The sequence below is a fragment of the Oncorhynchus masou genome, chromosome 18 (genome assembly GCF_036934945.1).
Source record: "Oncorhynchus masou masou isolate Uvic2021 chromosome 18, UVic_Omas_1.1, whole genome shotgun sequence".
Lineage (NCBI taxonomy): Eukaryota > Metazoa > Chordata > Actinopteri > Salmoniformes > Salmonidae > Oncorhynchus > Oncorhynchus masou.
Genome location: NC_088229.1, coordinates 63,634,551 through 63,648,625, shown reverse-complemented (window position 1 = coordinate 63,648,625; position 14,075 = coordinate 63,634,551). Strand labels below are relative to the sequence as shown.

At 44.4% G+C, this 14,075-nt stretch overlaps 1 protein-coding gene across 1 annotated transcript in view; it reads right to left on the bottom strand.

Annotated features, from left to right (window-relative positions):
• Positions 1–13,484, bottom strand: part of LOC135505104 (wings apart-like protein homolog) — a 49,839-nt gene extending 36,355 nt beyond the window's left edge. Inside the window, exons 1-3 of the mRNA XM_064924196.1 lie at positions 13,186–13,484; positions 11,292–11,785; positions 126–843 (exon numbers count right to left, since the gene is read on the bottom strand). Coding sequence (XP_064780268.1) covers positions 126–843; positions 11,292–11,763 — 1,190 coding nt within the window. The 5' untranslated portion in view covers positions 11,764–11,785; positions 13,186–13,484. The remainder of the gene's footprint in view (positions 1–125; positions 844–11,291; positions 11,786–13,185) is intronic.
• Positions 13,485–14,075: the final 591 nt, after the last annotated feature.

Sequence of the window (14,075 nt, the reverse complement as noted above, 5' to 3'; positions counted from 1 at the left end):
GGGAGAGAAACATACCTCATTGTTATGACTCAGTGAAGGGAGCAGAAATAGCCCAAACATCATAATCTAACAACAACAGTGATTATCCCAGTCTAGCGGTAAGTAGGTAGGTAGCAGTAGGTCACCTGGTGGGTTTAGCTGGTGCTGGTTCGGTCTTCTTCCTCAGGCGGCCAGTCTCTCCTTGGTCTGTCAGGGGGGCAGCCACGGTGGCAGCGGGGGTGTATTCCTCCATGACCCTGTCCTGAATGGTGACGTTAAACACCGACAAGCAGGACGGGTGAAGCACTGTGAAGTCTCTCGTCCGCCCGCGGCCCGCCGGCTTGCTGCTGTTCTCTGTATTGTTGGTCTCGAGAGGGCCAGATCCGGGCCCACTACTGAAGGCTGTACTGGTGCTAGTACTACTGGTACTGTCAGAGTCCCCGGCCTGCTTGCCTTTGTTGGGCCGGCGGTATGTCCGGCAGTGGGTGCTGACCCTGAGCAGAGACTGGGAGTAGTCCTGGGACTCGGAGGGCTCGATCGGGATCTCGAAGTCCCCCAGGCCCACAACGTCACTGGGAGTGGGCTCTGTAGAGGTCTTGTCCTGCCTGGCCAGACTGAGACCATAGCCCCACTCACCACTCCACATTGACGAAGGGGGGCTTCTGGGGGGCTCTGGGGTGGGGGAGGTGGGCCTCAGACCCATCACTGCGTCCCAGTTGTCGTAAGAGTCCTTGGCCTCGCTCTTTAGGGTGGTGGTCTGCGCAATAGGCTTCTTGTCACTTTCCGAGGCGTTGCAGTACCATGAATAGCTGTGTTTTTCCACAGTCGCACCCTCGCTGGACCAGCAGGGTTGGCTTGGCTTGGCTGGGGGGGGAAAGGCAATCTATTAACACAGTGTATTAGCACCACGATTTAAAAGTGCAATATGCCGAAATCGCTACGGCATTTCCTGGATACTAAAATTCTAATAATAAGACTAATTTCAGTTTGTGACACAAAACAAGTGTTGAGAACCATTGTACCATCTAAAACGCTGTAAAATATATATATTTATTTTTCAATAATAAAAATAATTCAGATGTTTGAAGCTGGCGTGCAAAAAATGAAAGTAAAAGACGCAAAAACTAAACATAAAAGAATAAAAATAGCACACATACAGTGCATTCAAGAAGTATTCAGACAGACTTTTTCCAAATTTTGTTACGTTACAGCCTTATCCTAAAATTGTTTAAAAAAAATACCTACACACAATACTCCATGAAGAAAAAGCAAAAACAGTTTTATAAATCTGCACAAATGAGTTAAAAATAAATTAATGACATATACATAAGTATTCAGACCCTTTGTTGACCCTCAGTACTTTGTTGAAGCACATTTGGCAGCGATTGCAGCCGAGTCTTGTGTACGACGCTACAAGCGGGAATTTCACCCATTCACCCATGTTGACGGACATATTCAATCAATCCCTATCTCAGTCTGCTGTTCCAACATGCTTCAAGAGGGCCACCATTGTTCCTGTTCCCAAGAAAGCTAAGGTAACTGAGCTAAACGACTACCGCCCCGTAGCACTCACTTCCTTCATCATGAAGTGCTTTGAGAGACTAGTCAAGGACCATATCACCTCCACCCTACCTGACACCATAGACCCACTCCAATTTGCTTACCGTCCAAATAGGTCCACAGACGATGCAATCTCAACCACACTGCCCTAACCCATCTGGACAAGAGGAATACCTATGTGAGAATGCTGTTCATCGACTACAGCTCGGCATTTAACACCATAGTACCCTCCAAGCTCGTTATCAAGCTCGAGACCCTGGGTCTCGACCCCGCCCTGTGCAACTGGGTACTGGACTTCATGACTGGCCGCCCCCAGGTGGTGAGGGTAGGCAACAACATCTCCACCCCGCTGATCCTCAACACTGGGGCCCCACAAGGGTGCGTTCTGAGCCCTCTCCTGTACTCCCTGTTCACCCACGACTGCGTGGCCACGCACGCCTCCAACTCAATCATCAAGTTTGCGGACGACACAACAGTGGTAGGCTTGATTACCAACAACGACGAGACGGCCTACAGGGAGGAGGTGAGGGCCCTCGGAGTGTGGTATTAGGAAAATAACCTCACACTCAACGTCAACCAAACTAAGGAGATGATTGTGGACTTCAGGAAACAGCAGAGGGAACACCCCCCTATCCACATCGATGGAACAGTAGTGGAGAGGGTAGTGAGTTTTAAGTTCCTCGGCATACACATCACAGACAAACTGAATTGGTCCACCCACACAGACAGCATCGTGAAGAAGGCGCAGCAGCGCCTCTTCAACCTCAGGAGGCTGAAGAAATTCGGCTTGTCACCAAAAGCACTCACAAACTTCTACAGATGCACAATCTAGAGCATCCTGGCGGGCTGTATCACCGCCTGGTACGGCAACTGCTCCGCCCACAACCGTAAGGCTCTCCAGAGGGTAGTGAGGTCTGCACAACGCATCACCGGGGGCAAACTACCTGCCCTCCAGGACACCTACACCACCCGATGTTACAGGAAGGCCATAAAGATCATCAAGGACAACAACCACCCGAGCCACTGCCTGTTCACCCCGTTACCATCCAGAAGGCGAGGTCAGTACAGGTGCATCAAAGCTGGGACCAGGAAAGCTGGGACAGCTTCTATCTCAAGGCCATCAGACTGTTAAACAGCAACCACTAACATCGAGTGGCTGCTGCCAACACACTGACTCAACTCCAGCCACTTTAATAATGGGAATTGATGGGAGATGTAAAATATATCACTAGCCACTTTAAACAATGCTACCTAATATAATGTTTACATACCCTACATTATTCATCTCATATGTATACGTATATACTGTACTCTATATCATCTACTGCATCTTTATGTATCACTAGCCACTTTAACTATGCCACTTTGTTTACATACTCATCTCATATGTATATACTGTACTCGATACCATCTACTGTATCTTGCCTATGCTGCTCTGTACCATCACTCATTCATATATCTTTATGTACATATTCTTTATCCCCTTACACTTGTGTGTATAAGACAGTATTTTTGGAATTGTTAGTTAGATTACTTGTTGGTTATTACTGCATTGTCGGAACTAGAAGCACAAGCATTTTGCTACACTCGCATTAACATCTGCTAACCATGTGTATGTGACAAATAAAATTTGATTTGATTTGAGGTTGGATGGGGAGCATCGCTGCACAGCTATTTTCAGGTCTCTCCAGAGATGTTCGATCGGGTTTAAGTCCGGACCACTCTAGGACTTTCAGTGCTTAGGGTCGTTGTACAGTTGGAACCGCTCTGGAGCAGGTTTTCATCAAGGATGTCTCTGTACTTTGCTCCGTTCATCTTTCCCTCGATCCTCACTACTCTCCCCCAATCCCTGCCGCTGAAAAACATCCCCACAGCACAATGCTGCCACCACCATGCATCACCATAGGGATGGTGCTAGGTGTCCTCCAGACGTGACGCTTGGAATTCAGGCCAAGAGTTCAATCTTAGTGTCATCAGTCCAAAGAATCTTGTTTCCCATGGTCTGGTAAGAAGGGCGGGGGTGTATGTTTCATGATTAACAACTCATGGTGTAATAACATACAGGAACTCAAGAGCTTTTGTTCACATGACCTAGACTTCCTCACAATCAAAAGCCACCCATATCACCCAAGAGAACACCATGCACCATGCAAACTGGAAGGCAACATTTATTAGAGCTAGGGATTTAACAAAGCAGACGTGAGAACAAGGCCACCTAAAATCTATCAGCATATTGATTGTAGCACTCTTGCAGGAAATAGACTGGATTACTGCTACAATAACTTCCGCGATGCATACAAGACCCTATCCCGCCCGCCCATCACCAATTCTGACCACGACTCCACTTTGCTCCTCCGGTCCTATAGGCAGACACTCAAGCAGGATGTACCTGTGATGAGAACTCCTCAACGCTGGTGGGACCAATCGGAATCCACGCTTCAATGTTGTTTTGATCACACGGACTGGGAAATGTTCCGGGCAGAGAATAATATCTATTTAGACTGTGAGTGAGCTTATAAGGAAGTGCATTGGAGATGTTGTACCCACTGTGACTATTAAAATCGGCATTTGTGCAAAACCGAACACACAAACCACCGCATTTAGCCATGGAAATAGGACTGGGAATATGTCTGAATACAAACACTGTAGTTATTCCCTCCACAAGGCAATCAAACAAGCAAAATATCCGTATCGGGACAAAGTGGAGTTGCAATTCAGTGGCTCAGACCCGAGACGTATGTGGCAGTGTCTACAGGCAAATACGGATTACAAATAGAAAACCAGCCGCGTCAATGACACCAACATGACACTTCCAGACAAACTAAACATCGTTGCCCGCTTTGAGGAAAATACAGTGGCCCCGACGCGGTCCGCTACCAAGGAGTGGCCGCTCATTCTCCGACGTGAGTAAGACATTTAAACGTGTTAACCCTCGCAAGGCTGCCATCCCAGACAGCATCCCAGCCACATCTTCAGAGCATGTGCAGACCAGCTGGCTGGTGTGTTTATGGACATATTCAATCTGTCTCTATCCCAGTCTGCTGTCCCCACATGCTTCAAGATGGCCACCATTGTTCCTGTACCCATAAAGGCAAAGGTAACTGAACTAAATGACCATCGCCCCGTAGCACCCACTTATGTCATGAAGTGTTTGAGACTAAGGATCATATCACCTCCACCTTACCTGCCACCCTAGACCCACGTGTATTTGCATACCGCCCCAAAAGGTCCACAGATGATGCAATCACCATCACACTGCCCTCTCTCATCTGGACAAGAGGAATACCTATCTAATAATACTGTTCATTGACAACAGCTCAGCAATCAACGTCATAGTACCCTCCAAGCTCATCACTAAGCTTGAGGCCCTGGGTCTCAACCCCACCCTGCGCAATTGGGTCCTGGACTTCCTGATGAGCCACCCCCAGGTGGTGAAGGCAGAAAACAATATCTCCACTTCGCCGATCCTCAACACTGGGGCCCTACAAGGGTGCATGCTCAGCCCCCTCCTGTACTCCCTGTTCACCCATGACTGCGTGGTCATGCACGCCTCCAACTCAATCATCATGTTTGCAGACGACAACAGTAGTGGGCTTGATTATCAACAACGAGACAGACTACAGGGAGGAGGTGAGGGCACTCAGAGTGTGATGTCAGGAAAACAACCTCTCACTCAACATCAACAAAACAAATTAGATGATCTTAGACTTCAGGAAACCGCAGAGGCAGCACCCCCCTATCCACATCGACAACACAGGAGAAGGTGGGAAGTTGTGTACACTAACGAACTTATCACGGACAAAATGAAATGGTCCACCCACACAGATAGTGTGGTGAAGGCGCAACATCACCTCTTCAACCTCAGGAGACTGAAGAAATTTTGCTTGTCACCTAAAACCCTCACAAACTTCCACAGATGCACAACTGAGAGCGTCCTGTTGATCTGTATCACCGCGTTGTACGGCAACTGCACCGCCCACAACCGCAAAGTTCTCCAGAGGGTGGTGCGGTGTGCACAAAGCATCATTTGGGGAAAACTACCTGCCCCCCATGACACCGACAGCACCCGATGAAACAGGAAGGCCAAAAAGATCATCAAGGAAAATAATCACCCAAGCCACCATCTGTTCACCCCACCAGAAGGAGAAGTCTGTACATGTGCATCAAAGTTGGGTCCCGGAGACTGAAAAACAGCTTCTATCTCAAGGCCATCTGACTGTTACACAGCCACTAACACAGAGCGGCTGCTGCCTTCATACAGACTTGAAATCATTGGCCACTTTAAAAAAATGGATCACTTGTCACTTTCATAATGCCACTTTAATAATGTTTACATATCCTACATTACTCATATGTATATATTGTACTTTATACCATCTATTACATCTTGCCTATGTTGCTCGGTCATCGCGCATCCATTTATTTACATATTGTTATTTATCCGTTATTTTACCAGGAAAGTTGACTGAGAACACGTTCTCATTTGCAGCAACGACCTGGGGAATAGTTACAGGGGAGAGGAGGGAGATGAATGAGCCAACTGTAAACTGGGGATTATTAGGTGACTGATGGTTTGAGGGCCAGATTGGGTATTTATATATGTACATATACTTACTCCACCCCTTTATTAGGTAGTTGTTGTGGAATTGTTAGATTACTTGTTAAATATTACTGTCGGAACTAGAAGCACAAGCATTTTGCTAAACTCACAATAACATCTGCTCACCATGTGCATGTGACCAATAGAATGTGATTTTATTGGATTTTGGTGCCTTTTGGCAAACTCCAATCAGGGCTGTCATGTGCCTTTTACTAAGGAGTGGCTTCTGTCTGGCCACTCTACCATAAAGGCCTGGTTGGTGGAATGCTGCACAGATGGTTGTCCTTCTGGAAGGTCCTTGCATCTCCACAGAGAAACTCTGGAGCTCTGTCAGAGTGACCATCGGGTTCTTGGTCACCTCCCCGACCAAGACCCTTCTCCCCCGATTGCTCAGTTTGGCCAGGCAGCCAGCTCAAGGTAAAGTCTTGGTGGTTCCAAACTTCTTCCATTTAAAAAAATGGAGGCCACTGTGTATTTGGGGACCTTCAATGCTGCAGAAAGGTTTTGGTACCCTCCTCAGATCAGTGCCTTGACACAATCCTGTCTCGGAGCTCTACACACAATTCCTTCGACCTCATGACTTGGTTTTTGCTCTGACATGCACTGTCAACTGTGGGACCTTATATAACCAGGCATGCCTTTCCAAAGCATATCCAATCTATTGAATTTACCATAGGTGAACTTCAATCAAGTTGTAGAAACATCAAGGATGATCAATGGAAACAGGATGCAACTGAGCTCAATTATGAGTCTCTGAATAGTTATGTAAATAAGGTATCCGTTTTTTTTAATACATTCAGAAAAAGGTCTAGAAACCTGTTTTTGCGTAATCATTATGGGTTATTGTGTGTAGATTGATAAGAAAATTATTTAATCCATTTGAGAATACAGCTGTAACAAAATGTGAATACTGTCCTAATGCACTGTAGAACAGATCTACCGCTTTTAAAACTTGCTACCAATGAGAATGACTGATCGATAACTCACATTTTTTTTATGTGAATTTGGTCAAGTTGCCCAAAAGTTACATATTGCTGTTTCAAGCATTAAGCAGTTAATGTCTCTGACAGTTGTAGCATACAGCAGATAAATTCAAGCTATCTTGACGCCTGCCACACTACGACATCGGTGCCATTGTTACATTGGAAGGTGGTTTCAACCATGTATGAGAGAGTGTTAACTAAGTGCTAGGGCTGTGAGAGGACCAGCACACCCTGGTAAAGCTTTTGGCACAACGCTGAAAAAATGCTGAGTCAGAAAATGTCTCCAACTCTGTTGGTCTAAGTCACCACAACATCAGGAGACTGGGTTAGCCTACACGTGATGACAGTGTGGACATTGACTACACTGGCTCTTGTAATTATTTACATGCATTTTAAAACCTACTGGGTGGGACAATAATGGCTTGCTAAACAACTATACTGGCAGTTGAGTTCCAATAGGTTGCTACATACCACTTGCATTCAGATTCTGGTATATACCCCTCCCTAAGGAATGTTTAGGCTCGCTAGGCTATAGGACTAGGGTAATAGTGCACAGAATATACCTTAGGACTAGGTTCCCCAACTGGCGGCCCGCGGCTGAATCTGGCTGATGATCCTTGCCTTAGTCTCCTCCCTAGGATAATTTTTGACAAGTCCCAAACTAATCCTTCCAAGGCTCGGAATTCCAAAATCAGTCACAGAAGATAGACGGTTCATCACTGACAAGAGCTGACACCTCAGTCCAAAATGTCCATGGAATTGAAGAGATTCATTCTCCTGCACTTCTGTATACTTTTTAGCCAGTAGTTCTGAAAGTAGCACCCACGAGGCAAAAGTAGTCCTCAAAAATTGCGTACGACATTACATATGTGCACCACATGCAAACAAAATTGAAAAGCTGTCTGACAAAAAAAAATCCTGAAAAGAGATACTTTGACAATGAGGCCATATATCTACTTCCCCAGATTCAGACGAAAATGTGGATACCACAGTGTCCAGTATGAAGAAAGTTAGAGGTATTTTCACGAGCCAATGCTAACTAGTGTTAATACAATTAACTTCTTCGATATAGGGGGCGCTCTTTTAATTTTTGGATTAAAAAACGTTCCCGTTTTAAACAAGCTATTTTGTCACGAAAAGATGCTCGACTATGCATATAATTGACAGCTTTGGAAAGAAAACACTGACGCTTCCAAAACTGCAAAGATCTGTGGTCTGTGAGTGCCCCAGAACTAATGCTACAGGCAAAACCAAGATGGAATTTCACAGGAAATGCCCCAGATTTTGAATGCGCTGTGTTCCAATGTCTCCTTATATGGCTGTGAATGCGCCAGGAATGAGCCTACACTTTCTGTCGTTTCCCCAAGGTGTCTGCAGCACAGCATTGTGACGTATTTGTAGGCATATCATTGGAAGATTGACCATAAGAGACTACATTTACCAGGTGTACGCTTGGTGTCCTACGTCAAAATTATTGCGCAATCTCCAGCTGCGTCCACTTTTCCATTTGGTTCAGAGGAGAAAGGCAACTGCCACGAATGATTTATCATCGAATAGATATGTGAAAAACACCTTGAGGATTGATTCTAAACAAAGTTTGCCATGTTTCTGTTGATATTATGGAGTTAATTTGGAAAAAAGTTTGGCGTTGTAATGACTGAATTTTCGGGGTTTTTTCTTAGCCAAACGTGATTAACAAAACGGAGCGATTTCTCCTACACAAATAATCTTTTGGGAAAAACCGAACATTTGCTATCTAACTGAGAGTCTCCTCATTGAAAACATCCGAAGTTCATCAAAGGTAAATGATTTTATTTGAATGCTTTTCTTGTTTTTGTGAAAATGTTGCCTGCTGAATGCTAGGCTTAATGCTATGCTAGCTATCAATACTCTTACACAAATGCTTGTGTAGCTATGGTTGAAAAGCATATTTTGAAAATCTGAGATGACAGTGTTGTTAACAAAAGGCTAAGCTTGTGAGCCAATATATTTATTTCATTTGCGATTTTCATGAATAGTTAACGTTGCGTTGTGCTAATGAGCTTGAGGCTATGATTACGCTCCCGGATACGGGATTGCTCGACGCTAGAGGTTAATTCCAGCCATTGCGCTAACGATAGTTAGCAATTGCGCTAGTTAGCAACTTCTTAGTCCTAGCGCAATTATCCATGAGTTAATCTGACTCTGGGGAAGTAGATAAATGGCATTGCCAAAATCCCAAGTACCTCTTTAACTGAGCTCCAAGTACCCCTTTAACTGAGCTTGGCATATCAATGAGAAATATCCTATCACAAGAAAGATAGTAAGTAGACATCCTACATCTACATTTTACTTCAAAATAACTTGGGTTCTGTCATTAATTCAGGGTGGTGTGGTTTTTGCTGAGCATGCCAAGACATTTGATGAACAGGTTGTTTTGAATTACCCTTCCACCTCTGTAAATCTAAATATTTTTTTAATGGGAAAGTTTTATTTTTAGAATCTTTTGCACTAAAAAAAATCATCGGACTGAGAAAATGCCTGATTAGATTTCAATCAGAGCCGTAACAGGCCTGGTTTATTATGCAATTGGTACTTGAGGGATCGCTGTCTGGACACACTCTGAATGCAAAGACAATCACGCCATTGTCGCTAAAGACTGAGCACCTCTGAGTTAAAAAGTTTTCTAGATCCAACTAAGCTTTTCAATAATTAGCCACATAAGAAAAGGGCCGGAATGCTTTGCTTGATGAATCCTTAAACGAGGTTCAATAAGTATTAACATCAGTCTGATCGCAAGTCCCAGCTGTGAAGTTTCCTTTAACCCCGGATCTGCTCATATTGATTTCTCCGCAAGACAAACAAGTAGAGAGTTTCTATGGGTGGACAAGTGAACACTGGGCCTTGGAGGATATCCTGGGTTTGTGTAGGAATGTGGCAGTGCTGTTGCAAAATGTGCCAATGAGTAATACTTTCAGTTCAGTTTTCAGACTGACAGAACTTTTACTCATCATGTGACTAGCGCTAACTTGCATCACAAAGGATATGCTTGTGGCTATTGTTCCATACCTGAGCCTGCAACTTCAATGCCTACAGAAATGTGTCAAACAAGCCCATTCTCTAAGTGACTCAAAGCCTAGACAACTTCCAGGGCCACTGATTTGAATGACAGAGTCACAGAGGGCATACAGCCATATGGAGGAGTGACAAATGATGTGATAGTGTTTTTGCAGTGGACAAGGGCACACAACAGCAGGCAGCATTGCATTGAAACGGGCCCGTAACTAGAGCAATAAGTTGCTGCCTCTGGCAGTAAATAACATTCAGCGTGTCTGCTTAGCAATGCGGAATACAATCAGAACCACCTGCCATAGAGGAGATGGCCTCCTAAAACGAGGCTGTACCCGTCAAGTGGACCGGTTTCATATTAGAGAAGAGCATCAACATAATGCAGACTGTAAATTTTGATGGGTTTGCTTCTCCCCAGCGAGTGCTTTGGGTGTAATCCACAAGAGCCACCTGCTAGGCTGACAGTTGGTGCCCATTATTCCAGTCCAGAGGGTAAGCTAAACTCACTCCTGGCAGCCTGTTGAAGCCTGCTCCAAAAACACACTGCCAGATTAGATGTTTTTCTGTTCCAAGATTTGGGCTATCAAAGTTTTCCCAAAGTCAAAAGCTTACAACGATGATTGTAAAGAGTTAAATTGCTGTTCAATTTAAATGACTACTTGTCTGAATCCTAAGGTCAGCTACCAATCTGCTGTCTAAATCAAATGGCTGGATGACATCATATGGTCCTAAATTAACAAGACGAATTGCAAGTGCATCCTAACTTAATTTAGCATTTTCCTTTTGTAGACTCACTAGCACAACTAATTTATTCTTTACAAATCTTTTACTATATTGGATTACTAATATTGGATCACTAAAGACCATCAAAATATTTGGTACTCAGTCCTATAACTACCTTAAAAATAAATGTGCATGAAATCAATGACAGGAAATAACTGTTTCAATAATTATAACCAAAGTTGGCTGACACGGCACACAACATTTGATCTTAACAAATGAGTCCGCCACATTGCAAGCCATTTATCCCTTACACCCCCTGGAAGCAAAGGTCTTCTGGCCCAATATTTGATTCTACATTGGATTAGTAGTCATACTTTGCAACACGAGGCTCCTCCTACCTGTTGTGGTGGTGGTGTTGAAGAACCTGGCTGTGTCCTCTGTGACCCTCAATTGGCTTCTGTCACTACCCATGCTAGAGGTAGCTTTACTGGGAACAAGGCTGCTCTGCTGGCTGCTCCTGGACTCCAGGCAGAAGCCTGGCCTCCCTGCCTGAGGCGGCTCTGCTGATGCCGGCTTGGCTGGGGAGGCCTTGGCGTGTGGGAAGCGAGAGGTGACCGTCTTGGACTCATCATCGCTGTCAAAGCCAAAGGGGTCCTCAGAGATCTCATCTGAGAGTTTGGGCCTCTTGGGCTGCTCTGCCACCTCACTCCTCTGGCCCGGGCGCTTGGAGCTGACCTTGGCCTTGTATGTCGTCTCGCCCCATTTGGTGCTGAGCGTTGCTCTCTTGTTGGACAGGACCTCATCAAACTTGGATGATGATGATCCATCGCCGCCCTTACGGCTGTAGGTTTTACCAAATCTCGATGTCATTGTGGCATCTGTTTCATATTCTCTGGGACGGACACAAAATATAAAATGCATTAGTTGCCATCATCATAGGCCATTTCTCATCTACGCAATAACAATATTGTGGTTGAAATGTACTTTTACTGTAATGGAGGGCTAGAAGGGAGCACTCTTTCCTCTTGTCTAAAACAAATATCCTCATACTCCAAGGCAGTGATTGGGGACATTGCCCTATGTAGGGTGCCCTCTTTCAGACGGGACGTTAAACAGGTGTCCTGCCTGTGGTCACTAAAGTGCCCATGGCACTTATGGTAAGAGTAGGGGTGTTAACCCCAGTGTCCTGGCTAAATTCCCAATCTGTCCACCTAATCATCCCCAGCTTCCAATTGTCTCATTCATCTTCAAATGGGCATAGAATACAACCTTTGTGTCAACTAAGGACCCCTTACACTTCATGTCATTGTGTTGAGACAGCCTGCCGGACCAAAAATTGTGTGAATCATAACACAGCTTTAACTAGGGAATCAAATGTTTCCAAGTGAGGTATGCTGCATTTTCTAGTTTAAATATGCAGTTGTGCAGTAAAAGTTAGGGAACCCTTGCGTTAGTGGGATCTTTATTATCAGCTTGAGTAAACTGAGACTACTGCCGCGTTAGCATACTAACCGGAACTAGAAAACTCGGAAATGTCCGACTTTCCGAATCGTTGAACGCAGCACGTGTATGACTACAACCAGTTAACAAGTCGCAGTTTCCTCGTTCCGATTAGACTTTAATGCAGCATCAACTGCTCTGGATGTGGCTAACGCAATGTGTGTACAACTAGCTAACGTTAGCAACAATACACCACAGTTAGCTTAGCCACTATACAGTTAGCTAGCTAAATCAATCAGCTGACGTTATTGAAGAACATATAGGGTGTCTAGCAGCAGTACATAGAAGCAAAGTTAACGTTATCTAACTAGCCTCGATAATATCATGATATTGACCTAGGGAGTTGTAGTAGTAATTTAGTGTTGATACCAAAACAGACCCATATGGCGAGCTAGCTAGTTGCGACGTTAGCTAGCTAACCAACTTAGCCATTAACGTCGTGTGATAGTGCGCTGGCTAGCTACCGTTAGCTAAATAACGCCAACGCCATCTGCAAAAAGTTAAACGTCCTGTGCGTTGTTCATTAATATAATAATAGTTGGCTAACACTAACATAATTTAGTTATCACATTATCGTGGTGGCTAGAAAGTGAGGAAAAAAACAATTTAGCTAGCTAAGTATAGTAACGAAATAGCTACTTGGCTAGTTAGCTATCAGGTTAGTATCAACAGACGAAACATGATTGACGAACATCCACTTTTCACATTGATTTGAAGGTTTAAAGTAGTTTGAAAATCACTGTATATTTCATAAAACGTAAGTGAATACAACCATACAACAGCCTCACTTACTAGGTGCGCGAAAAGACCGAACCACTCAACAACACTCCGAAGGCGTCCGCTTCCCGCAGCAGATTGGGCCTCCCTTACAATATAAACAAGGCTAAATTGCCTGTAGTAATGAAAGCTAGAGGACAGTCAACAACCACACAAAGTCCTGTGTTTTTTGTGTAACAAAGTTATTTTGATAATGTTGGTTTTACGTCTGATATATCCCCTTTTTGAAGCTATCTCAAACTCAATTGTCTCCTCTTGTGTTACACCGAAGGCTTGCATTCGGGTTCCCCCTCCCTTTCGCTTCCAACCGCACTGTCACCTAGCCGCTAGAACACTATGGTCCAATCAGGAAGCTACATATTTGGATGTGACAGTGAACGAGCGCTGCGAAGCAGTATTCTTCGTTGTGATTGGTTCAAAAGCCGACAAGACCAAACACCTTCGCATTTCATTGGACTGTTGGTGAGAGGCGTCCTCTTTGGGGGGTGTCGAAGCGGTTCATATATCGCTCATTCAGTGGTTGAAGCTCCTGGAATGTAAATAAATGTGCAAACTGAAGGCAAATTGTGTGCTGAAATGAATAATAAATCAATCAATAAAATTGCATTTATATTGTACATTTGACTAGGTGCTGTCCAATATCCCAAAGGAACAATTAGCCAAGAAAAACAAAAGTTGAAGACCCTATCAATTGCCAAAATTGGCCCAAACTCAACATGCAACAATTTCATTGATTTTACAGAGTTAAAGTTCATTAGAGGAAGTCAGTAAATTGAAATAAATAAATTAGGCCTAAATCTATGGATTTCACATGACTGGGAATACAGTCTGGATGCAGTTTATCACAGTGCCATCCACTTTGTTACTAAAGCACCTTATACCACCCATCACTGCGACCTGTATGC